The sequence below is a fragment of the Podarcis cretensis genome (genome assembly GCF_951804945.1).
Source record: "Podarcis cretensis genome assembly, chromosome: 7".
NCBI lineage: Eukaryota > Metazoa > Chordata > Lepidosauria > Squamata > Lacertidae > Podarcis > Podarcis cretensis.
The window spans coordinates 78,113,928-78,139,152 of record NC_137176.1 but is presented as its reverse complement, the minus strand read 5'-3'; the positions used below and the strand labels follow the sequence as shown (position 1 = coordinate 78,139,152).

Sequence of the window (25,225 nt, the reverse complement as noted above, 5' to 3'; positions counted from 1 at the left end):
AGCCCTGCAGGGTTCCCCACACTGCAGATAGCAGCCTGTCACCCGGCGGGTGGGGCGCCCTGAAGCAGAGCGCCCCGCGCGCCGGACAGACATCCGCAGCATGGGGAGCCCTGCAGGAGTTCCCCGCAGGGTTCCCCACACTGTGGATAGCAGCCTGCCGCCTGAGGCAGACATAGGCCATAGGTTTCCCTGACCTGCTTTTGGGGGGGAAATAAAGGGGGGGAAATTCCTTTATTTCCCCCCAAAAAAACTAGGTGCGTCCTATGGGACGGAGCGTCCTATGGGACGAAAAATACGGTAGTTGCCTAGATTTTAATTACACTTAAGGCTTTCTTGAGTCACTTACTGCCAGGATATATACATCTGTTCTTGGTTCATTAGTCCTTTATTTATTTAGATGGTTAGAGTTGTTAGCCTTTAAAGTATTTTCACTAAGAGTGCATTCAGCATGGAGATTCTGTAAATCAAGAGGGGTTTTTCTTGCGTTGCTTCTTCGCTTACAGGTCAGATGAGTGGGTGTTGAAAGGAATCTCTGGCTATATTTATGGCCTCTGGATGAAGAAAACCTTTGGTGTAAATGAGTATCGGCACTGGATCAAGGAGGTAATGAACCCTGGTGGATTTTGAAAGCATCTTTATCCTTTTACACAGATACACAAGGGGATGCACGAATGGAGCTATCCTTTCCATTGACGCATTTTAAGGTGAAGCTGTCACAATTAAGCGGGAGATTACACAATACCTATGTGTGCAGTTCTAGAAATATTTGGCAAAACAGTGTTCCCTGGGTAACTGACCAGTGAAGCTGCTTTGGGTGACATCATCATAATTATTAATAATAATTTAGTATTTATACCCCGCCCATCTGGCTGGGTTTCCCCAGCCACTCTGGGCGGCTTCCAACAAAAGATTAGAAATACATTAAAACATAAGTTAAAAAACATTAATCATTAAAACATCATTAAAACATCATTAAAACATCATTAAAAACTTCCCTAAACAGGGCTGCCTTCAGATATCTTCCAAACGTCAGATAGTTGTTTATTTCTTTGACATCTGATGGGGGGGGGCATCCACAGGGTGGGCGCCACTACTGAGAAGGCCCTCTGCCTGGTTCCCTGTAACTTCACTTCTCTCAGTAAGGGAACCGCCAGAAAGCCCTCAGCGCTGGACCTCAATGTCCGGGCAGAATGATGGGAGTGGAGATACTCCTTCAGGTAGACTGGACCGAGGCCATTTAGGGCTTTAAAGGTCAGCACCAACACTTTGAATTGTGCTCGGAAACGTACTGGGAGCCAAGACCGGTGGTCTCGGCAGCCACTCCCAGTCACCAGTCTAGCTGCCACATTCTGGATTAGTTGTCATTTCTGGGTCACCTTCGAAGGTAGCCCCACATAGAGCGCATTGCAGTAGTCTAAGCAGATAACTAGAGCATGCACCACTCTGGCGAGACAGTCTGTGGGCAGATAGGGTCTCAGCCTGCGTACCAGATGGAGCTAGTAGACAGCTGCCCTGGACACAGAATTGACCTGCGCCTCCATTGACTACTGTGAGTCCAAAATGACTCTCAGGCTGTGCACCTGGTCCTTCAGGGGCACAGTTACCCCATTCAGGACCAGGGAGTCCTCCACACCTGCCCACCTCCTGTCCCCCAAAAACAGTACTTCTTGTTGGGTGTAGTGAAGGGTTAACCTTCTGTGTCTTGTGCCTGAGGGGACGGGCAAGGGCCGAGAATAGGACTTTTGCCTGCACTTCTGTCTTGTCAAAATTCAACCTCAATCTGTTCCTCTGTTTGAGGAAGCATTATGTTATATTGGGTTGGCTACATAAGCATTAACAGAACAGGTTTTTCTCTCTCTGGAAGTGTGTTAGCAACCCACCATGCCACCCTTGGGTCAAAGGTAATTACCCACCCTTGCAAGCCACAGGGTGGCACTAAACCCCTCAGTGATGCCCTGCTGTAGCGACACAGAACAGCCATTCAGGTAGGACCCAGCAGTTCTTTCCCCACCCCTGCAGACGAGCATCCAATCATGTGAGCCCTGACTTGCTGTCTGAGGAAAGAAGAGCCCAGATACTGGTTTTCTACCTTAGTGAGAATTAGGCCTCTGTTTTAGGGGGTCCTACACTCTTCTGCCAAGTGTATGGTTTATGAATTAGTCCAGACCATCTGCCTCTTTTCCTTGCGTGTCTTTATTATGTCTGTCAACAAGTGTGATGGGTTTTGCCATAAAAAGCTTTCAAGTGATCTTGATTTAATTTTCTAACCCTGCACCCTGTCTTCATTTCCCCTTTTAAACAGCCTCATATGTTGTTGTCGGAATATTGCACTGTGTTTTTTACAAATCTGCCCCCCCTCAAAAAAACCCATCCAATTTTTCAGTAACAGTTATTCCTGTTCACTGAGAGTAAGGTACCAAGCAGCAGATGGAAAGGAAGGCAAACTGCCTCTCTTTTCAAGGGTTGTGTAGAAAAGTGTGTGTGTGTGTGTGTGTGTGTGTGTGTGTGTTATAATGCATTCAGCGCTCCCTGGCAATCACACATTGCAGGGGCAACTAATAGTAGTGCCGAAGCTGTCTCTTGGGCACCCCAGGATTATCTGAAATGCACTTGAAAAACCACAGTGGTGTGCAGTTCTGCTCTTTGCAGATAATGTTTGTGCCTGCTTATCTTTGATGTGAAGTAGTGGAAGTTGAGTTAAAAGGGGAAGGGTTTGTGATCTGAATGCACAGTATTCCCCTGATGGGTACGTTTGTAAGGAGGGGAAATGATGGAAACCAAATTGAATATGCTCGTAATTTTAATATGCTTCAACAAGACCATGTACAGCTTGTCCTCTCTTTGTAGCCAAATACACCTTTGCAATATTGTTATTATTATTTGCATTTCAGGAACTGGACAAAATAGTTGTGTATGAACTGAAGACCGGTGGAGTCTTACTTCATCCAATCTTTGGTGGAGGAAAAGAAAAGGACAAGTATGTTTAGGAGATTTATAGGGCCAATAATACACACACGAACACACACACACACACACACACACACACTCTTCAGGTGAGTAATGAGACATTTGGCCAAAGGCTTCATTACCTCAGCTACCTAATGGTCCCATAAAGGACATCCTTGGTAAACATTTGCCTTGTTTGAATTACAGAATGGAAGTATATTAACAAAATATTTGCTAAGTAGAATAAAAACCTTTCCAAGGAAAGGGAAACTATTTTGCTACAGGTGTGAAAATCTCTTTAAAACACACATTCTGCTATTTTTACAAGCTCTAGAGTCCTTCTAATGACTGATGCACATCAGCTTTGAGCATACTGCAGGTTTTTTTTAAAAAAAATTAGAGCATATGGCTGACGAACCTCATTCTATGTAGCCATATGGAGGGAGGTGACTTTATTGCTCATTAAATGATGCTGAAATACTACATCCAAAGTCTTAAACTGGTTATATTGGGATGGCAACATGGATTTATAAGCAATATGAGATGAAAGGGAACAGTTGTTCAACTTGAGTTGCCTAATTCAAATGTCCGAGAATAGTTTTATTAAAGAGGCTTTAATTGAAAGCAAAAGGCCGCTTAAATACGTCTTCTCCAATATGTTATAGATCCTTTTCACTGGCTCCTTAGCACTGGTTTGCTGCTTGAAGCACTGCTGGCTAGGCAGTTTGGAGGTGCCTAAGGATGGCTAAGGTCCAGCAGCGAGATGACTGCTTTTGGTGGCTCAAAGGAGAGGTTCAGGAGTAACACGTGCTATTCAGAGTAGACCCATTGATATTAATGAATGTATCTAAGATAGGTCCATTAATTTAATTGTGTCTACTCTGAGTAAGGAGGGACACGGGTGGCGCTGTGGGTTAAATCACAGAGCCTAGGACTTGCTGATCAGAACGTTGGTGGTTCGAATCCCTGCGACGGGGTGAGCTCCCGTTGCTCGGTCCCTGCTCCTGCCAACCTAGCAGTTCGAAAGCATGTCAAAGTGAAAGTAGATAAATAGGTACCACTCCAACGGGAAGGTAAATGGCGTTTCCGTGCGCTGCTCTGGTTCGCCAGAAGCGGCTTAGTCATGCTGGCCACATGACTCGGAAGCTGTACGCCAGCTCCCTCAGCCAATAAAGCCAGATGAGCGCCACAACCCCAGAGTCGGCCACGACTGGACCTAATGGTCAGGGGTCCCTTTACCTTTACTCTGAGTAAACTTAATTGAATACCACCCCATTGTAATTACTGCTGACTTACTTAGCGGAAAGGGTCTGCTCATATCTTTTTTAAAGTACTCAATGAAAGAGAATATAGGATAGTCATTATTTCTCCTCTTTCCTCCCTCCTGTGCTACTGTCTGAACTGTTCATAGATTGTTACAGGCAGAAGTAAATTGCTGATGTTGAATGTTTAATATTTTGCAATTTACCCATATAGTTTTAGTTTTACCCAAAGTTTACCTGAGAATATTTTTTTTAAAACACTGAGTAAAATTTGTGAGCGTACTTCTTGAGCCCCTGTTCTTAATATAATCAGAGTTTTAATTAATACTTTTCAATTGTTGAATTAGGAGAATCCTGTCTGACTCTTTGAATTTTTACTTTTGAACTTTCTGCTGTATGTGGGACTTACCCTTAAAATGCAAAATTAAATATTCCTGAAATGATATTGATTTTCATTTTCCAGCCCTGCATCACACCTGCATTTTTCTATAAAGCATCCTCACACATTATCATGGGAGTACTACACTATGTTTCAGTGCAAAGCCCACCTAGTCATGAGACTCATAGAAAACAGAATAAGCATGGAGTTCATGTTACAAGTAAGTGTTTGGACATTTTTAAAATTTCCTATTTATAATTACTTTTTTAAAAAATTAAAAAATACTTGAATTTCAGTGCCTTCCATAAAAAATGTGACCCTAAAAGCAGACTATGAAGCTTATTACCGTTATACACAACTGGATGGTGCCCTCAGACCATGAACTTCCTCTTGGCCACATAAGTTTTATGCCAACCATAATTGTGGGCTCTCTTTCTTGAGCAGACTCCCTCCCTTCCCCCCGCCTAATTAATGTCTGTACTGACATCAGCACCATCTTCAATTAATGGCTTTCAACAGGGGTGACTAAGATTTGGCACTCCAGGTTTTTGGACTACAGTTCCTATCAGCCCTAGCCAGTATGACCAAAAGTCAGGGATTGTGGGAGGAGTCCTGCAACATCTAGAGAATCATGGGTTAGCAACCTCTTCCCCCTCTCTCCTTTTTTAAAAACAAACTTTATTGATTTTTTTTAATGACCAAAGTGTTGTCATCTAAGAAAAATACATGTACAGGTGTTAAATCTTGTATACTGTCATCCACATGGCATCAAAGCAAGCTTGGAATATATTTTATGTTGCAGCTACCTCTGACTTGCTTAACCAGGGTTTGTAAACAAGAACATGGTTAACAATACCTAGTTAAGAGGTTTAGCCTTTAACCAAAGCTGACATTGGTCATGAGCTATCCATTAAGCTTCAATCCCATGCATACTTAACCTTGAGAGTAAGCCACAATGGACTCACTGAGACTTACTTCTGTATAGGCATGTGTAGGAATGCATTGTTTTTCATGTCACTGCAGGAAGATGGAAATTTTCTCCACAGAGTGTGTGATCCCACTGACTGCCCTTGATTATTTACCTAACCATGGTTAAGGGAGAGCCAGCATTCTGTTTTTGGTGCCCTAAACAATTTGTATTTATTTGTTATATTTGAACCCTATGTCAGAGCATCACATATGAAGTTGTCAGATAGTGTTAAGAGGCCTGCATCTGCTCCACTTCAGCATTATAGCTGCATCATATTGCCTTAACCTCACTTTCTCTGCAGCCCAGACTGCACGGGCACCTCTCAGCGTGGTTAGCTGTTTGTATAATTGATTGGTGTGGTTTGGGCCGATTTATAACCACACCCGGGAAGCGAGGTTTCCTCTTTGTGTCATGGATCACATGTCATGGAAATCAGGCCGCGGCTTACAAAAACTAGGGTACTCACCATTTACTTAAATGATTCAATCTGTTTCCTGCAGAGAACTGTTTTGTTCAATGGAAACATTTTAGGTAAACACTTTCAGCAGCTTAATTTCTGCATATGGTAAAGGAAGCCACTTACAGACAGTGACTATATCCAAAGTTATGAACCTTCGCAGCTAAATTTCCAGTATAGAGACAGTGCTAGTAAATGCAATAAGACAATGCAAGCAATAAGACAGAGCTGAGGATCCTGTCACCCTTTGGATGCTGCAGGACTGCATCTCTCATAATCCCTGACCATTGGCCATATTGGCTGAGGCTTAAGAGATTTGAACTCACAACATCTGGAGGGCCACTGGTCCCATCAGAAGAGGCCACCAACTTATGGTCCTCTTTTCAACTTCCAGAGGCATTGGCTGGCTGCTGTTGAAAGTAGGATGCTGTATACCATGGGACGGGTTTATCCAACAAGGCACCACATCTGCTTGCAAAAAAAACCCCTCATCTTTTCTGTTGCATCTTCATTTCAAAATAGTTGCAGGAAATGCGACCATCCCCTTTGGTAGAGATGTGGTTTGAAATCCTCTGCCCATCTAGCAGTGCACAGTTTGAACGTAATGTCTGAATCACCTTGGGTCCTATCTGATTTTGTTTCCAATGAACTGTACCTATGATGTTACCGTCACTGGTATTTCTTAAAAGTTTAAGATCCCTGGGCCTGTTTTGATTACTAACCGAGGCTAATTTCACCATAGGTTTTCAACAAGCTCTTGAGCCTGGCCAGCACTGCCTCATCTCAGAAGTTCCAGTCTCATATGTGGAGTCAGATGCTGGTTTCCACATCTGGATTTTTGAAATCCATCTCCAATGTCTCTGGCAAAGACATTCAACCATTAATAAAGCAATGGGTGTATCCTTTTTCGTTCTAGCTCCGGGCTAGTAACAAAGGAGATGAAAAATAGCTGTTCTTTGGACCGTTAAATGAATACACCGGGACATAAGAAGCAGCCCTAAATTTGTCTAGAGAGTTTCAAATAGTGAAGTTTAAGATTTAGCTCAAATTGCTGTTGTTCCTTTTGAATTGCATCTTGTTGTGGCTGATTGTTTAGTTTTCAAGATGCTACTGTCGGAGGAGAAATGCAGCATTTCGTACCAGTGTGTGCTGTTCTGAAAGACAAACCACAGAGCCAAGCTACACAGCAAGGATCCAGAGGATTTTCAAAAACATTCTTAAGGCAGATATGGAAAATGCCACAGTCTGGTGCATTCTTAGAAGTGAATTCCAAAAATTTCACCCTGGCACCAAAACACTTGGGTCTATGTACAAGTAGTTTAAATCACCCACATGAATAGCAGAGAGATTGGCTGGTGCAGAACTCAGTTGGCAGTTGCAAAGCTGCCTGGCAATACTGATCTGGTGCGTTCAGTAATATCAGTCCACCTTGATAAAGGCAAAATAGAGTTATACAGAATGAAGTTCACAGAAACAAATACAATCAGCGTCCGGTATTTCTATAGGGGCTCATTCAGAACTGTGGATTTCATTCTCACATACTTTGTATATGGTAGTAGATTTTTTTCACAAGGAGAATTGTGCATCCTGAAGTCAGTTTCCAAGTTTCCACAAAGTGCTGTATGGTGGACAGAGGCACCCTGGAAAAGGGAGTCTTTTGTAGTAAATACGCAGACACAAATAAGCAGTTCAGTAGTATGGATTCATGATTCCCTTTTAGGAGCTAGGATACATTGAAGGCTTTGCCTTTCACAAAATCACTCTTTTGCTACTAAAATGCACTCTTCTTTTTGTATTAGACCAAATGCTTTAAATAAAAGTCCTGGTGAGATACATAAAACCCTAATTAATGAAAACGTCAAAATGGAATTTCTTCAAAATACAAGAATGTGTCAGGGCTTCAGGTGGGGAAGGGAGAGCAGACAATCTTTCCATGCTCAGCAAGCAGGTTTGAAAGGGGCTTGTAAGCATTTTTTGTGTGTAGATTGTGCTACAAGCCTTTACTCTGATAATACAGGGTACCTGGTTGCAGGGAACCTTGTGTGTTCAGCCAAATGTGCTTAACCAGTCAAGTGATTCATACATTATATGAAATGAGTCCCTTTCACAACTTTCTGCTCAGTGTGGAAAAGTTGGAGTGGAGCAGGCAAGCACACATCCACTTCCTTTCCCTGGCTTCTACGTGTTATTTTGAACACACGGATTAGGGCTGTAGTGAAAGTCTGGAGGAGATAGTAAGGACCATTTCCACACATGCTTTCCCATCCCTAGTTTGTGGTGACTCACCTGACTCTGAATGGATCCAGCTGTGTATCGTATGTGACACGGGGTATAAGTTCAGCATTCTCCTATGCGCACCTCCCAATAATGAACAAGTCTTGAGACTTACAAATCAGAGCTTTCACGCAAGAGCAGCAAGCTATGAGCTTCAAAATGCATAAAGGGAGGGAAAGCTCAGAAGTTGAAATCTCCTTTTCGCCATTAGGGTAGGAATTGAAGGAATTGTGCAGTATTTTCAAAATCTGCATTTATGTTATACATCAAATTGCAAATTATGGACATAGTCCATCAGAATTTCCGTCACAAGCCTGATCGAAGCAAGATCATCGTGCTTGTTTTGTATGTACTGTTGCAATTTTGTAAACTTGAGGAATTTAGTTTTTGCATATTTGTAAACCTATCTGTTATTTTCCTATTTAGTCTCATAGAGATCAGAGTGGTGTGGTAAAGTTTTATGGCAGCTTTGCATTTAATAGAAAACGAAATGTACTAGAGTTAGAAATAAAGCAAGACTATACATCTCCTGGGACACAGAAATATGTGGTGAGTTTGTTTTTCTCTTTTTCCTGAAAATTGTCAAAATTGCTACATATTTTCTGTGACTTTTACTTTTTACTGTACATATTTGTACCATCAACCTTTGGTGGGCAACTTGCTTGGAGCTCTGAACCATATCTGGTAGAAAGATAGTTGCCTATAGCAAATACCGAAATTTGCATGTAATTTCTGTAGCTGGGCATCATGTTTATTATTAGATTATTGTGAATCAATATAAATTATAGTGAGGCTTTTAACTTACTCATCTGCAGTGTTCATCTAAAGTAAACATTGAATCAACTGGCATTTAGACACCATATTCAGTGAACTCCTGACTTCGTCGTTTCCTATTGTTCACTACAGAAATACATTTTAAAATGAGATGGCAAATATACTCTTTGAGATCTAGAAACCTACTTTCATAGAATCATACAATTGTAGAGGCTGGACCACAGTGTCTGGGCTGAACGATAGGAGTGGAGATGCTCCTTCAGGTTAAATCATTGCTACTGTCAGCCATTTGTTCTGGTAATACAATACATTTTCCCTCTAAGGGCCCTTTGAAAGTGACGGTGCAAGAGCTGGATGGATCTTTCAACCACACGCTTCAGATAGAAGAAAACAGCCTTAAACACGACATACCCTGCCATTCGAAAAGCAGACGGTAGGGTTTAGACTATTTGTAGACTTCCCCTGTGAAACATGTACCTGAAATAACTACTGCTTTCTTGTTTTTCGTATTCTCTGACTTACTCCTTTTGTTAACGTAGGCAGTATGGTAGCTGCTACTGTGCTAGGTAAAGGTAATGAACCCCTGACCATTAGGTCCAGTCGTGGCCGACTCTGGGGTTGCGGTGCTCATCTCGCTTTATTGACCGACAGAGCCGATGTACAGCTTCTGGGTCATGTGGCCAGCATGACTAAGCCGCTTCTGGCGAACCAGAGCAGCGCACGGAAATGCCGTTTACCTTCCCGCCGGAGCGGTATCTATTTATCTACTTGCACTTTGACGTCTTTCGAACTGCTAGGTTGGCAGGAGCAAGGAATGAGCAACAGGAGCTCACCCCATCACGGGGATTCGAACCGCCGACCTTCTGATCAGCAAGTCCTAGGCTCTGTGGTTTAATTCACAGCGCCACCCTGTCCCGCTGCTGTGCTACACCTGCCCAAATTGAATTGAAATACTTTATTGTCAGTTGTGCAACTTACAAGCCACCAGGGGGGTCCTTAGGTCCTATGGGAAGAACCCACCCTCTGGCTTCTCCCAGTGCCAGTTTCATTCTCCAGAAATAGGTAATGGTGTGTGGGTTCCTTCCCATGTGGATCGTGGCTTCTAAAATCACGCTGACAGGTTGGGGGTGATTAGTGTTGTTGTGGCCACTGTTTTAATGCAAGAATCATATTTGTAAGAAAATCTGACAGTTGTATCCAGTCCAGCATGGGACTTCCTTCCTTTGCCTGTGTATCCCCAAAGGCTGCTCCAGAGCAACTCCCCCAACTCTCCGGAGCAGATTTGCAGGATATGCAGGGGTCTGTGGAGGAGAGGAGGGGAAGCTTCAATGTGTGAGTGGAAAGCTGCTTTGTGATCCAAGCAACAGAGTTGGATACAACCCTTAGTCACTAATATGACCTTGAATCCTTCAGGGATAAAGGTGTGTTGTAATAATCCACCATTCTGCTACTGTTCAGCCACTCTAGTGATAGATTTCCCTTGGTGATTGAAAAATATAAACAGGTAAGCATTATTCCCCCTCCCCCCAAAAAAGAGGTATTCAGGATGCATTATTATGACTTCTGTCTCCAGGGCGTAGAAAGTATGAAGCTTAGGATAAGGATAAACCTCTGAAATGGGGATGGGCAAAATATTTGGGGACAGTTCATATGATTAAATGAAGATATTCATAATATCATCATCGAGGATTTACTTTGTGGCCTTGTTAACATGCTTGTATTTAAACATCATTGAATACATTTTTGCGGAATAAGAAAAAGAGAAAATTATTTTAATAGACATCTTCTTTTTTTGAAATGCAGAAATAAGAAGAAAAAGATTCCTCTGATGAATGGGGAGGAAGTTGACATGGATCTTTCTGCCATGGAGTAAGTTAATTTAGAAAAGTAAAGTGTGGCTGTTGCTTTCCCTGAAGCTCTTATATAGTATTGTTCCAGACACACAGAATCATACTGGCCCCAGTCCCAATAGCAGCACTATGAATGCAGAAGCTTAGTTTCACATATCTGCCCTTTTAGGAGATGCTGCCTTTCTTCCTACACTGTCCATATGAGCCACAGTCTCTTTATGACAGTGCTGAACATGCAGGGGAATGTAGGGCAAGTTCTTGAAGTGCAGCAATTGGAAGTGGAGGCAAGGAAACCAGGGAAAGATTTAATTTCAGAGATGCCCGTTGTTCATTGTTTCTACACTGAAGCCCCTTCCACTGGGAAATTTAGGAAGTGCAAAGCTGTCATCAAGCTTGTTCAGATTGATATTATCAGTTTGTGAGCAGCTGCATGACAGTATTAACCGAGAACTGTTGGTTTTGTGCAAAAAGAAGTAAACAAGAGTCCGGTTTCTTTCTAAGGTGCCATGTTTTAGCAGTCCCATGTTAAAATGTCTGCACACATTTGCTGTATTTTAAGTGCTGGTACAAAATCTGGTCCTCTCTTTCAGTGCTGATTCTCCCTTACTCTGGATCAGAATAGACCCAGATATGTCTGTACTGAGGAAGGTAGAATTCGAACAGGCTGACTTCATGTGGCAGTACCAGCTCCGATACGAGAGAGATGTGGTTGCACAGGAAGAATCCATTTTGGCCCTCCAGAAGTTCCCTACTCCAGCTTCACGACTGGCGCTGACTGATATACTTGAACAAGAGCAGTGCTTCTACCGAGTGAGGATAATGGCATGCTTCTGCCTTGCAAAGGTAGGAATGGGCCATGCCAGACAAACTTCATGAGATAATTTGGACAGATGCAATCAAAGGTTCTGGAAATTTGTTGTTGTTGTTGTTTAGTCATGTCCGACTCTTCGTGACCCCATGGACCAGAGCACGCCAGGCACTCCTGTCTTCCACTGCCTCCCGCTCTTTGGTCAAACTCATGCTGGTAGCTTCGAGAACACTGTCCAACAATCTCGTCCTCTGTCGTCCCCTTCTCCTTGTGCCCTCCATCTTTCCCAACATCAGGGTCTTTTCCAGGGAGTCTTCTCTTCTCATGAGGTGGCCAAAGTATTGGAGCCTCAGCTTCACGATCTGTCCTTCCAGTGAGCACTCAGGGCTGATTTCCTTCAGAATGGATAGGTTTGATCTTCTTGCAGTCCATGGGACTCTCAAGAGTCTCCTCCAGCACCATAATTCAAAAGCATCAATTCTTCGGCGATCAGCCTTCTTTATGGTTCAGCTCTCTCTTCCATACATCACTACTGGGAAAACCATAGCTTTAGCTATACGGACCTTTGTCGGCAAGGTGATGTCTCTGCTTTTTAAGATGCTGTCTAGATGCTGTCTAGGTTTGTCATTGCTGGAAATCTGCACAGTAGCATTTGCGACATCTAAATTGGGCAGCTTGCAGAGAATCTAAACTTGAACAATAGGAGAAAAATGCATGTAGCTTTCCGCCCCTGGTTACTTGAAAACTCTATAGCAAAGAGGACTTACCTTATCCAAAAAAAGCTCTATCTCCTCCCATGGGCTCGAGTTCCTATACTTATTTACCTGTGTAGCAATTCCTCCCCTGTGTTTGTGAAACTGTGTGACCCCACAGTGGTCCCCCCCCCTCCTTGATCTGACCAGGTGTTGAATTGTCATATTGAATAGAGTGGCAGATGTTTCAGGCTTCAGCCCTGTATAGCTTGATGTTCACTGTCGGGGGGGGGGGGGCAGGCTAAATGGGTGCAATTTCTATGAAGTTTGGTGAATGTGTGTTTTCTAGTTTTAAGTGGTTTTGCCAAATATCAGTCTCTTTTACATATTTTCACACAGTTGAGTAAGAGTTAAAACTTCACCACGTCTCCTAAACTGGTCTGGCGTCCAGCCTTATGGAAATATTTATCAAGTGTTTTTAAGTGACTGATGTCAAAACAAAGCAACTTAAGTTTTTGTCTGTAAAAAGGAAACTAGAAAAACGTTTCATAACAATTGTTGAAGAAGAGACGAGACATTTGAACCAACAGTTTTATTTTTGCATTAATCCTCAGGCCTAAAGGAAGTTTGCTATTCTAACATATTTAAAGACTGCCAAAGTGTATGTTAGGTTTTTCTTTGAAGCTCTTTTGGCGCCTTAGAAATCTAGGGGAGTGGTGAAATTTTCACTTCAAGCTTAACAATCTTCTGGCCTCCTTAGTTGTCGGATCCACTTGCCCACAGAGCCTCCATCTTTCCAGGATTCATACTCAGTTCATTAGTCCTCATCCAGCTCGCTACCGCACCCAGGGTCTTCTCAGCCATTCCCAATTCAGATCTTGTAGAGAAATAGAACTGGGTATCATTAGCATGCTGATGAAACCTTGCCCAATATCCCCGAATGACCACTCCTAATGGTTTTGTGTAGATGTTAAACGCATTGGAGACAGTATAGTGCTCTGGCATTTTGTAGCTCAAAGGGGGCTGAGAAGCAGTGCTCCAACTCTACTTTCTGGAACCATCCCTAGAGATTAGACATAACCCCTATAGAACCCTTGAAACCCATCTCCTATAGACGGTCCAGGAGGATACCATGGTTCATTGTATCAGAAACTGATGAGAAAGCTAGCTAGAGCAAAATAGGCTTGTGCATTGGGGGAGCTGGGCAAACTTTCCCTCATTATACTGATTGTTAACTTGATTTCAGCTGTCCAACCATATCTTAAAAGCTAGACAGGGTTCAGAATTGTCTGTTTCTCTTCGGGTGGTCTCGTACTCCCAGGGCGGCTAAGGCATGTTTGAAATCTGCATTGAGGTTATTGGCATGGTAAATTGAGAAAACTGGTAGTGCTCAGGCCACTTCCATGACTGTCTTCTGCAGAGAATGAATGAATATGTGGCTTTAGTAACTGGGGTGGGGGAGACTGTCTGAAATGTAAATGGGAGGAAAACAATTAAAACCAGATCGCGATTGTGGGAAGATAATTAGTTGCAGATGACCTGTAAAAACCATTTCCATATACTATACTTCCAGTTTATAGAAGCGATGGTGGTGAGAGACTGTCTGGTTTTAGGTAGTATATTTTGGTTTTCAAACTGTGTTCGAACCACGGGATTCCTTGCAAGCTCCTCAGCATTCCTGAATTAACCAGACTGATAATGGCAAAGAAGCCGCCTGACAGCTGTTAGTCACTGCTGGGGGACCTTTCCTTGCTCTCCCCAGCTGTATGATGGTATTGGTTGTATTCTAGGGTACAGAAACATGGCTTTTACCCTACACACCATTGATTGCATGTCCTGGGACAGGGATTCCCAACCCTTTTGGGCCTAAGAGTCCATTGAGAAATCTAAGAAAGTCTCATGAATAAGAATAAAAGTCTTGCTCAAAACCATTCCCCCCACCCCAAACACAAAAACAGGCAAAATACCTGCATATGTCCCAAAACATCGGAGAAAAAGCAGCCCCCCCGAACCCTAAATAACTCCCCCACCTACCCAATCGCCCTTTCTTTTTTTTAAAAAAAAAAGACAAGGGGCAGGGGAGCTAGGTAGGTATTATGGGGTTGTCTGAGGGCATCGTGGTGCCCATGGGCACCACATTGGGGATCCAGGTCCTAAGATAGGTTTCAGTATCTTCTGCAATGCAGTGATTCCACAAAAGCACCTTAAGAGGCAACTCAGGGATAGGAAAGGTTTTTTTTGGGGGGGGGGGATGCTAATTTAAAGTTTCTGTCTGTTAAACAGTTACGGATCTTGTTCACTTACTACAGCTTTCTCTTCCCCTCAGTCCTTTGGAAATGATAGTAAGAAAGAGAGGAGTCGGGGTTTGGGAGAGGGCAACAGATCAAACCTCACAGTCTTGCTAATGATGTAGCTTCTCTCTTGCTCCCTAATTATGTAGATTGCAAATTTCATGGTGAGCACGTGGACAGGACCACCAGCCATGAAGTCGCTCTTCACCCGGATGTTCTGTTGCAAAAGTTGCCCAAACATTGTGAAAACCAATAACTTCATGAACTACCAGAGCTACTTTCTGCAGAAGGTAAAAGACCAGTTGCTGTCTAATTTAGCTTTTTCTAAACGTAGTAGCTTCTCTTACAGCTTGCTGAAGGCTAGTCTACAGTGGTGGATGCAAAAGAGAAATGGTTGTAGGTTTTGGATGTATTCGCCAAAAGAGTGGCAGCACTCTTTTGGAGATAGATGTCCTAAGTCCCATCCGCCTCAAATGAAAGGGAAAAAAGTACAGAAGTATTTTCCCTACGAAGAGAAGCTAAAGAAATCAGGGTTTTTAAGGTGTGTTTTTTTTTGGGGGGGAGGGTGGACTTATAAAATTATGCGTGCAGAATATTGAATAAAAGGCAATATCCTTTCTATTTGTGAAATTATTGGAGCTGAAGGCCATTTAATGAAATGAGGCAGAGAGAGGTTCACGACTGACAAAAGGAATCCCACCTTTACAATAACACACAAGTTAAGGGAGTTCATTGCTGTGACCTATAGTGATGACCACCTGCCCAAATGACTTTAAAAAGCACCTGATAACTTCACAAACTGGGTTTTATTAACAGCTAGCTAGCATGTTCTTATGTTGATTTTCATGCTTCTACCTCCTGAATTATGGGGTGGAGGAAATACGGACTGGTAGACTGCAGAATCTCATATGGCAAAGCAAAAGCTGTCGATTCTGATTTAATATTTAAACGAAAGCAGTTGCTCGTTTAATCTTGGTCCTTTTTTTTTGCAGACAATGCCTGTCGCAATGGCTTTGCTGAGAGATGTCCATAATCTATGTCCTAAAGAGGTTTTGACGTTCATTTTAGATCTGATCAAGTACAACGACAATAGAAAAAACAAGGTAAAAAAAAAGGTGTCTCAAAACATTGAGTTTTCTATCCATGATCCTGCTCTTTTGATGTGCAGAGAACTACTTTAAGGCAAAATGGCTTGTAATAGGAACAGGACCTGCAGCTAAATGTTGTGATATGGAATACTTTTACCCTCTTCCATTCATTTTTAGACTTGAGTTTGTCTAAAAGAGCAGTGCTCTTCTTCTCAATTTTATTTATTTTTTGGTAATGCTTGTTATCTCCTATTTTGGTCTTTAACTTTAGTTTTCAGACAACTATTACCGTGCAGAGCTGATAGATGCGCTAGCAAACTCTGTAACTCCTGCCGTCAGTGTGAACAATGAAGCCCGGACGCTTGATAACTTAAATCCTGATGTTCGCCTCATTCTTGAGGAAATTACCAGGTTCTTAAACATGGAAAAGCTACTGCCCAGCTATAGGCACATCATTACGGTCAGGTATGTTTGTTTTTTCAAAATGTATTTAATTCCTGCAAATACAAATCTAAAAGCACAGTACACTCCCATATTTTTCACTTCTTCCTACTTTGCTGTTGATCCTGATGCATTCGTTCTGTTCTTGCACAATGTAGCTGTTCATAATATTCTCACTACGTTCAATAAACACACGAGAGAGACAGTGGGGAGATTTAATGGGTGCCGAGAAAGTCCTTTTGTAAATTGTGCAAAGGCTTTAAGAGAAAATACTCTTCTAAAAACAGAATGTTTGTAGGACTTGAAACCACAGCTTTCTCCTTTTCTTTTGATCTTATGCAACAAAGGGAAGATAAAAATCTACTGTTTATGGTGGCGTAACACTGAGTTAAGTGTGTTTTGCATATCACATGTCTATGTTCAAGGCAATGCACATGCTCAGCCTCTTCATGAGCACAGATCTCCAGAGCGGGTTGATGCTGGTCAGCAGTAGGGGAATCCTAAACAAGGAGCCATGCACTTGGGAAGGATGCTGCAAGGGGCTAGATTTTTCTGATAACGTATCTGGACTGTCCTCTTAAAAGGTAAAGGTAAAGGGACCCCTGACCATTAGGTCCAGCCATGGCCATCTCTGGGGTTGCGGCGCTCATCTCGCTTTACTGGCCGAGGAAGCCGGCGTACAGCTTCCGGGTCATGTGGCCAGCATGACTAAGCCACTTCTGGCGAACCAGAGCAGCGCACAGAAATGCTGCTTACCATCCCTCCGGAGCGGTTCCTATTTATCTACGTGCTTTCAAACTGCTAGGTTGGCTGGAGCAGGGACTGAGCAACGGGAGCTCACCCCGTGGCAGGGTTTCGAAGCACCGACTTTCTGATCAGCAAGTCCTAGGCTCTGTGGTTTAACCCACAGCACCACCCGCGTCCTCTTACTTACCTGCTAATCTTGGCGTCTTATGCAGGAGTGGGGGAACTCAGGCCTGGAGACAAAATATGTCCCTCTGGGCCTCTCTACTTGGCCCTCGGGATTCTCACCCAATTCATGCCACTCACCAGCCTTGCTTTGTACCCTCCTTTATTGTATAACTTCTTATTGGGCTTTTATAAAGAAAATGCAGATAATAGGAGCAGATGGGGCTCATCAACCTAGGAAGGTAGCCCAGCTAGGAGAAGTATCAGCAAGGCCGAGAGGGAGGTCCTGTCGTCTAGGCAGCCCAGGACTTCCATAGATACTGCCCAGGCTTGCTCCTCAGGGACACCATTCCGGTGCTGCTAACACAATGCACTCCATTGTCTCTCGTTACGGAAGGATGCCAGCAACAACAAATAAGCAAGCCGAGACAGTCTTGTATCATTCAGACATAATAAAGTGAGGCATGTTAGGTTTACTGTAACATCATAGACATATGATACGTTACCTGTAGCCAGTGTATGCGTCTTAGTTTACAAACAGCTCCTTCAACGTTTTTGTCTGTCTGAAGTGTGCCCTTTGGGCCAGATTCACGTGTGAACCCATTGCATTTGCAGAAGCAAGTGCAAGGGCTCCAGCTAGCGCAACAGAGCTCCCCCTGCTATGCCTCCCCAAATCCCCTCTGAATCCTCAGGGGTGTGTGCAGAAACAAATTAATTATGCAAAGGTAACATTTACATTAGGGGACGCGGGTGGCACTGTGGGTTAACCCACAGAGCCTAGGACTTGCTGATCAGAAGGTCAGTGGTTCAAATCCCCATGACGGGGTGAGCTCCTGTTGCTCGGTCCCTGCTCCTGCCAACCTAGCAGTTTGAAAGCACATCAAAGTGCAAGTAGATAAATAGGTACCACTCCGGCAGGAAGGTAAATGGTGTTTCCATGCGCTCCTCTGGTTCACCAGAAGTTGCTTAGTCATGCTGGCCACATGACCCGGAAGCTGTATGCCGGCTCCCTCGGCCAATAAAGCGAGTTGAGTGCCGCAACCCCAGAGTCAGCCACAACTGGACCTAATGGTCAGGGGTCCCTTTACCTTTACCTTTAACATTTACGTTTCGTACTCCGCTCTCTTTTGCTTCTGCCCCCACCCATCACTGGCACACGTGGCCCCTAGAACATTGCCAAGAAGGGAATGTGGCCCTTGTGCTGGAAAAGGTTCCCTGCCCCTGCTCTTACGGGTTTGAAATTCTCTACTAGTGTATGTTGTGTTGGGTGAAATATCCAACAGAAGAAAGAAAATAGCTTCTTTAGGAATCTCCTTTCAGCTCAGGTTTCTTTAGAACTCTTCAGAAGTCAAGAATGATATTTTATTGGTGTTGCTGTTTTGTAAAAAATTTAACAGGCACCTAAAAAAAAAAGAATTCACATTAATTTGGCATAATTCAGTTTGTGAAATTCATCAACAACTTGCTGTGATAATGCTAAAGTAAGTTTTTATTCCAGTGACTGGAATGCAGGTTTTATAACAGATTTTTCTTCCTTCCCCCTTCTCTATGTGCCTAGCTGCTTGAATGCCATTCGCATCCTACAGAAGAACGGGCACGTCCCAAGTGATCCTGCTGTCTTTAAGTCCTATGCGGAATACGGGCACTTTGTGGATATCCGAATAGCAGCTCTGGAGGCAGTGGTAGATTACACAAAAGGTAAAGAAAAGTTGTTGCGCTGAACAGTTATTTTGCCTTTAATATCTAGACCTGTGCACCCTAGACCACGGCCACTTTGCTAAGCTCCGAATCTTTGGGCAGACAGGTAGTGTTTTGTGAGCTCTCTTTCAAGGAAACTTGTTTGCCATTACTGATCTTCTCATTGAGGAATCTGATGAGCTTCCATGGAAGACAATCTGCCATGAAATTTAGTTTGAAAACAAAGCTAGGAAATGAGGCAACCTCATCACTGTCTGGATTGGGCAAAATTTGTTTGATTGCTCAGTTTCTTGAGTATGATGCTGTCTTGTAGCAACTGTCTTGTAGCAGGAGGGTTTTGTGTGTAGGCAATTGATTTGCAATGAGAAATGTTTTGTGCTCAACTGCACAGGCAACGTGTTGGGAGTATATATGCACTTTGCTAGGAGGGAATAGTCAGCATCCCAAATGAGCTGTTATGCACAGGATGGACTCCTATAGTGTGGCACCCAAAATGGAGGGGGGGAAACAGGTTTCACAGTTAAATTCCAGAAGTTTAAGCAACTGCATCCCAATACAAGAGAGAAGAATTGAGGGAAAGTGGGAATTCGTGTGTCACAAAGAGCAAGATTTGTAGAGTCCATTGATCCTACCTAATAGTGACACATTATAATGCATCAGCTCCATTCTATTTCTTAAAGGCTATATGTATTTTTGACGATATTTTTTCTAATAACTTCTGACTTCTAGTTGGTGCAGTTCCAACATCTTACTTAAAAAGAGATTCATTTTGTCTTCATAGTTGACAGAAGTTACGAGGAACTACAGTGGCTGCTCAATATGGTCCAGAATGACCCTGTGCCATATGTCAGGTTAGTCTTCCTTGCTGGCGACTTGAAAGGTGTTTCATTTAGGTTATAGATTTCAAACCATCTTGTGCTGTATATTCCGCTGGGAAGGATTTAAAATCACCTATTGCTGTGTTGCTTTTCTTCTGAGAAGCATGCATGGGGTTTTCAGGTAACAGTTGACCCTCAGCTTCAGATGATGGAAATATATGAGGCACTTGTGAGACTTCAGTTGAGTTGCATCATCTCTGAGCATTGGCTGTGCTGGCTTTCACTGATGAGAGTTGTGGTGGAACAACATCTCAGTGGCTACAGGTTAGCATGGTGATCCTTCTCACCAGAACTTTGTTTCTGCCTGAATCAAGAGACTGGTTGCATTCTGGAGCAAAGGGTAATCTGTGGCTATTAAGCAAGAGGGCAGCACTCTCCCACTTCCTTAAGAGATGAGAATTATTCATGGCAAAGCCCTTAGAGGTCAAGGGGAAGAAGGTCTTGTGCTTTTCCTTGCACTCGTTCATACTTCTTTATGAAGGCCTTGCATCTACAGTGGTACCTCGGGTTAAGTACTTAATTCGTTCCGGAGGTCCGTTCTTAACCTGAAACTGTTCTTAACCTGAAGCACCACTTTAGCTAATGGGGCCTCCTGCTGCTGCCGTGCTGCAATTTCTGTTCTCATCCTGAAGCAAAGTTCTTAACCCGAGATACTATTTCTGGGTTTGTGGAGTCTGTAACCTGAAGCATCTTTAACCTGAAGTGTATGTAACCCGAGGTACCACTGTACTTTTCAATTCTTGGCCATAGATGCAGGATCTTTCTTTACATCTTTCTTTAAAAATAAAATAAAATCCACACTGGGGCTCAGTGTATCTAGAGTAGAGCTGGGCTTTGTTACATTTAGATACCAAAGAAAATATAAATTGGTTTCTTGTTTGTAGCTGAGGGACAAAGATTATAAATGATACATTTGTCGTTGAACTTTTTGCCTGTTTGCTTTAAGTTAGACTTTGCCAGTACAAGTCAGTACCCCTGGTGACCTAAATAGTGACAACTTTGAACACTGCAGCCTCTTTTCAGGTTTCCCCCTCTCGGTTTCTTTTCCTGCTATTTCCACTGACTGCTACTGCCCCCAGGCCTTTTCACAAAAGTGGCTGTTTGATACATTTTTAGAATCCTGTGTAAGGTCATTGATCTTGATTTCCTGCAATGAGGCGAGCACCAGGGGACATGTTTGGAGTTTACGTTCAACCCTTGTAATCCTGATGTAAAACTATGGAGCCAAAAAAAGATTGGCGAAGATGCAAAGCCTAATAACAGGGAGGCTAGATTGTATATGGGTTAGGAGCTGACTGTTGTCCTTTTTTTTTTAGACATAAAATATTGAACATGTTGACAAAGAACCCTCCATTTACCAAGAACATGGAATCTCCTTTGTGCAATGAAGCGCTGGTGGATCAGCTCTGGAAACTTATGAATTCAGGTTAAATATTATTATTACTATTATAATTTATTTATTATTAGTCTTGCTACTTATTTTTTAAAAAAATTCTAATAACAAAAATCAGCCTGGCTGTATGCATGTTTGCTTGAAAATAAGTCACCCTGATTAGAGACAGGGTTATTTGATTTATTCTTCATTTATATCCTGCCTTTCTTACATGGTTCTCAAGGCAGCATACATGATTCCCAAGCAGTTTTCCATCCAGGCACTCCCCAAAGCCAAACCTATGCAGTTTCGATCATGGTTGCTATATCCTGCATGCCTTCAAGACATATTGCACTGGATTGCAGATGAAGGCATGCAACTGGGCTGCATCAATAGGAGTATAGCATCTAGATCAAGGGAAGTAATAGTGCCACTGTATTCTGCTCTGGTCAGACCTCACCTGGAGTACTGTGTCCAGTTCTGGGCACCACAGTTTAAGAACAAACTGGAACGTGTCCAGAGGAGGGCAACCAAAATGGTCAAAGGCCTGGAAACGATGCCTTATGAGGAACGGCTAAGGGAGCTGGGCATGTTTAGCCTGGAGAAGAGGAGGTTAAGGGGTGATATGATAGCCATGTTCAAATATATAAAAGGATGTCACATAGAGGAGGGAGAAAGGTTGTTTTCTGCTGCTCCAGAGAAGCGGACACAGAGCAATGGCTCCAAACTACAAGAAAGAAGATTCCACCTAAACATTAGGAAGAACTTCCTGACAGTAAGAGCTGTTTGACAGTGGAATTTGCTGCCAAGGAGTGTGGTGGAGTCTCCTTCTTTGGAGGTCTTTAAGCAGAGGCTTGACAACCATATGTCAGGAGTGCTCTGATGGTGTTTCCTGCTTGGCAGGGGGTTGGACTCGATGGCCCTTGTGGTCTCTTCCAACTCTATGATTCTATGAACTTGAAATTCTTTGTATTTTGCATTTTATTGGGAGCGTTTCCCTAACGTCCAGGCTTTCGTTTTGGTCAGGACTAGATCCACCCAAATGCTGTATACATTAACAGGAGCCCCCCCCCCCCCAAACTTACCTGCCCTAGTAAGGTAAAGGGACCCCTGACCATTAGGTCCAGTCGTGACCGACTGGGGTTGTGGCGCTCATCTCGCTTTATTGGCCGGCGTACAGCTTCTGGGTCATGTGGCCAGCATGACTAACCTGCTTCTGGCGAACCAGAGCAGCACATGGAAACGCTGTGTGAATTTTGCAGGGGAAAGTCATTGAGCAGAATATTCACGTGCCTTTTCCAAAGGTTCTACATGTTCCCAACCCAATGCTTATTCCTTCATGGGGGGCGGGGGAAGATACCCAAGAATCAACATCCAGTTGCTATTAATCTGTTTTCGTTTAGCAGATCAGCCTTATCCAGCACTGTCTTCAAAATCTGGCATGTTGCTTACAGTGCTTACATACAAACTTTTATTTGTATTCTTCTAGGGGACATTAATGGCTGTGTGCTCTCTATGCATCATTTTTAGAGCCTGGAAGCTTTCAGCTCCACTAGGGGCTGAAGCAACCTGGGGGGGAATGGGATCCGCCTTACTTAATTTTTTGGAAAGATTTAACCAGATGTCATACTCAGGAAGTAAACAGTTTACATCTACCCACCGGGGAGTTCATGTTCCCTTTTCTTTTCCTCGAGAGAATTGAGTGTACAAAGCTAGTCTTTAACTCATTGACCTTGTTGTAACAAAAGGAGTCATAATAGGAGATATGTTCCCTTCTCTATTTATTTATTTTTTTGGGGGGGGGGAGTGTTAACGGCATAAATCTCTGTGCAAATCATGTGAATGCTCTACTCAAAATGTACTTTCTGTAAAGAGCAATTACAAAATCTCAGAGTGCCAGTAAGAATATTTCTTAGGGTAAACCACCTATTCAGGTTTAATGATTTGAAACTTGCTGATGCCTATAAGCCCATAAAGGAGAACAAATGTTTTTGTTGCTTTTTGGAGAGAAAGAGTGAAATGCCAGACTCTAGAAAGCTAAAGATAGAGAATTCCAAACCTTTTTAAAATGAGAGATGATATTCAACTATACTTAAGTTTGAATTTTTTTAAATTATTAATATTTGTTTCAGTAACAGTTCAGATCTTCACTGATCAGTCTTTAAGTTAAGATAACAGTGCTAGTTTCTAGATTCAGGTAGGTAGCTGTGTTGGTCTGACGCAGTCAAATAAAAAAATTGTCCAGTAACACCTTAGAGATCAACTAAGTTTGTTCTGGGTGTAAGCTTTCGTGTGCATGCACACTTCTTCAGATAGAAAACTGCCTTTGCAACAACTTAATCCGTTAGTAAAATTTTGTTATTTTCCAGGTGCTGTAGAAACCAATGTATATTTAGTGATGCCATAATTTGTGAAATAAAATGGGGGGGGGGTGGTGGTGGTGGGGAAATCCCTAGTTTCTTATCTCCTGTAAGACTTGTTCAAGTTTGGATGACATGAACAGCTGGGCTTTTGTTTCATTGTGTTTTCCCAGCTATTCCGAAAAGTCTTATCAGGGCAAAGGGGTCTGCATCTCCGTAGGCAACCCTGAATATCATATGCTGTGGGCCCTCGTGACAGTTGTATCCATGGGAATCTTGTCTTGTAATTTTCCTATTTGCTCAGTTTTCTTTGAGACATGTGCCTTTTGCTTTGTTTGCTACTTAACATCTTTTTCCTTTCTGGAAATCGCCTACTCTGTAAACTTACTGGAGTCACGTGCTTTCAGATGACCAAAATCTGTCCCATTTTAGCTACTCACGCAGTAAACAGATCAGCTTGTGGGGTGCAGCTGCTGTTCACTGGCAAATTGTGCGACCTTCCGTTTGCCTAGTTATCTGTGACTTAAGACTCAGCACCATTGTTTGTGATTTTCATTGAAGCTCGCAAACTGATTAGGCATCCATTACCAACTGGAGATTTTATTTTGTTTATTTCATTTAGAAAATTATTTATAGGTCGTTTGGGGGTTATAGTCCTTCTCTCTTAATTACCCTTTAAAAGCACAAGCCAGTTATGACAGAGAAAACAAACATATGTCCTAACAGATCTTTTAAAAAAACACACCATTTGTTCTAAAACAGCTCAAATGGGTGTGTGTGTGTGAGAGAGAGAGAGAGAATATGACTGCCTTTGTTTGGCATTGTGGGCATTAGGGCTGGGCGATATATCAATATATTTTCCAAAACCAGTTTGAAGTCAATATCATTATGTCAATTTCATAATTTTTGACCTGGCAATAGATCACAAATCATGATGTGTGTGTGTGTGTGTGTGTGTGTGTGTGTGCGTGCACACACGCACGCGCTATGCAAAAATCACAATGTGGGGAAAGCCATGAAGCCAGCCCACTGTGTATCTCTTGATTCCTTCAGTCCCTGTTAACTCTGCCAGCTCAGCTCTCCGCTGCCACATGCAGGGGGCAACAAATCACAAGAACATGCACCAGCAAAAAACACAATTCTTGAAAAACTGTGAAGCCAGTCAATGTCTCTACATAGCTCCATCCTTATTTCAGACATCATGACACATCAGTATATTGTGATGTTTAAAAGGTAAAGGTAAAGGTACCCCTGCCCGTACGGGCCAGTCTTGCCAGACTCTGGGGTTGTGCGCCCATCTCACTCAAGAGGCCAGGGGCCAGCGCTGTCCGGAGACACTTCCGGGTCACGTGGCCAGCGTGACATTGCTGCTCTGGCGAGCCAGAGTCGCACACGGAAACGCCGTTTACCTTCCCGCTGGTAAGCGGTCCCTATGATATATCACAATGTTGAAAACCTGATATCGCCCAGCCCTAATGGGCATGTTCAAATGCAGGCTGTCTGTCGTGCTGGCGAAAAAACCAGTTAGTTGTTCTGGGCAGCTTGAGGTGGCATAGAGGATAGTGTGGCAAACCAGCCCGACTGTGTGGCTTAGTTGTTGTGCTCACAGTGGAATTGGGTTCAGGGAAAGAATAAGCACCAGGGCAGCCCAGTTCTACCTCAGCTGCCTGCCTTGCTGTCTGCAAGCTGAGGACTTCGCTGCTAGTCTCACTGTTTGTGCTCCCTTTGGGAGCACAGCTGCATTTCAGGCTGGTGCAGAGAGACTGGGACTGGAGG

The 25,225-nt window shown here is 43.1% G+C and overlaps 1 protein-coding gene across 1 annotated transcript in view; it reads left to right on the top strand.

The window, feature by feature from the left end:
- Window positions 1-25,225, top strand: part of TAF2 (TATA-box binding protein associated factor 2) — a 62,622-nt gene that overhangs the window by 20,197 nt on the left and 17,200 nt on the right. Inside the window, exons 9-22 of the mRNA XM_079984168.1 lie at window positions 504-603; window positions 2,892-2,977; window positions 4,672-4,807; window positions 6,757-6,911; window positions 8,723-8,837; window positions 9,386-9,495; window positions 10,866-10,931; window positions 11,503-11,755; window positions 14,853-14,993; window positions 15,696-15,806; window positions 16,063-16,256; window positions 18,700-18,839; window positions 19,621-19,690; window positions 21,034-21,143. Of these exons, the coding sequence (XP_079840294.1) occupies window positions 504-603; window positions 2,892-2,977; window positions 4,672-4,807; window positions 6,757-6,911; window positions 8,723-8,837; window positions 9,386-9,495; window positions 10,866-10,931; window positions 11,503-11,755; window positions 14,853-14,993; window positions 15,696-15,806; window positions 16,063-16,256; window positions 18,700-18,839; window positions 19,621-19,690; window positions 21,034-21,143 (1,787 nt within the window). The remainder of the gene's footprint in view (window positions 1-503; window positions 604-2,891; window positions 2,978-4,671; window positions 4,808-6,756; window positions 6,912-8,722; window positions 8,838-9,385; window positions 9,496-10,865; window positions 10,932-11,502; window positions 11,756-14,852; window positions 14,994-15,695; window positions 15,807-16,062; window positions 16,257-18,699; window positions 18,840-19,620; window positions 19,691-21,033; window positions 21,144-25,225) is intronic.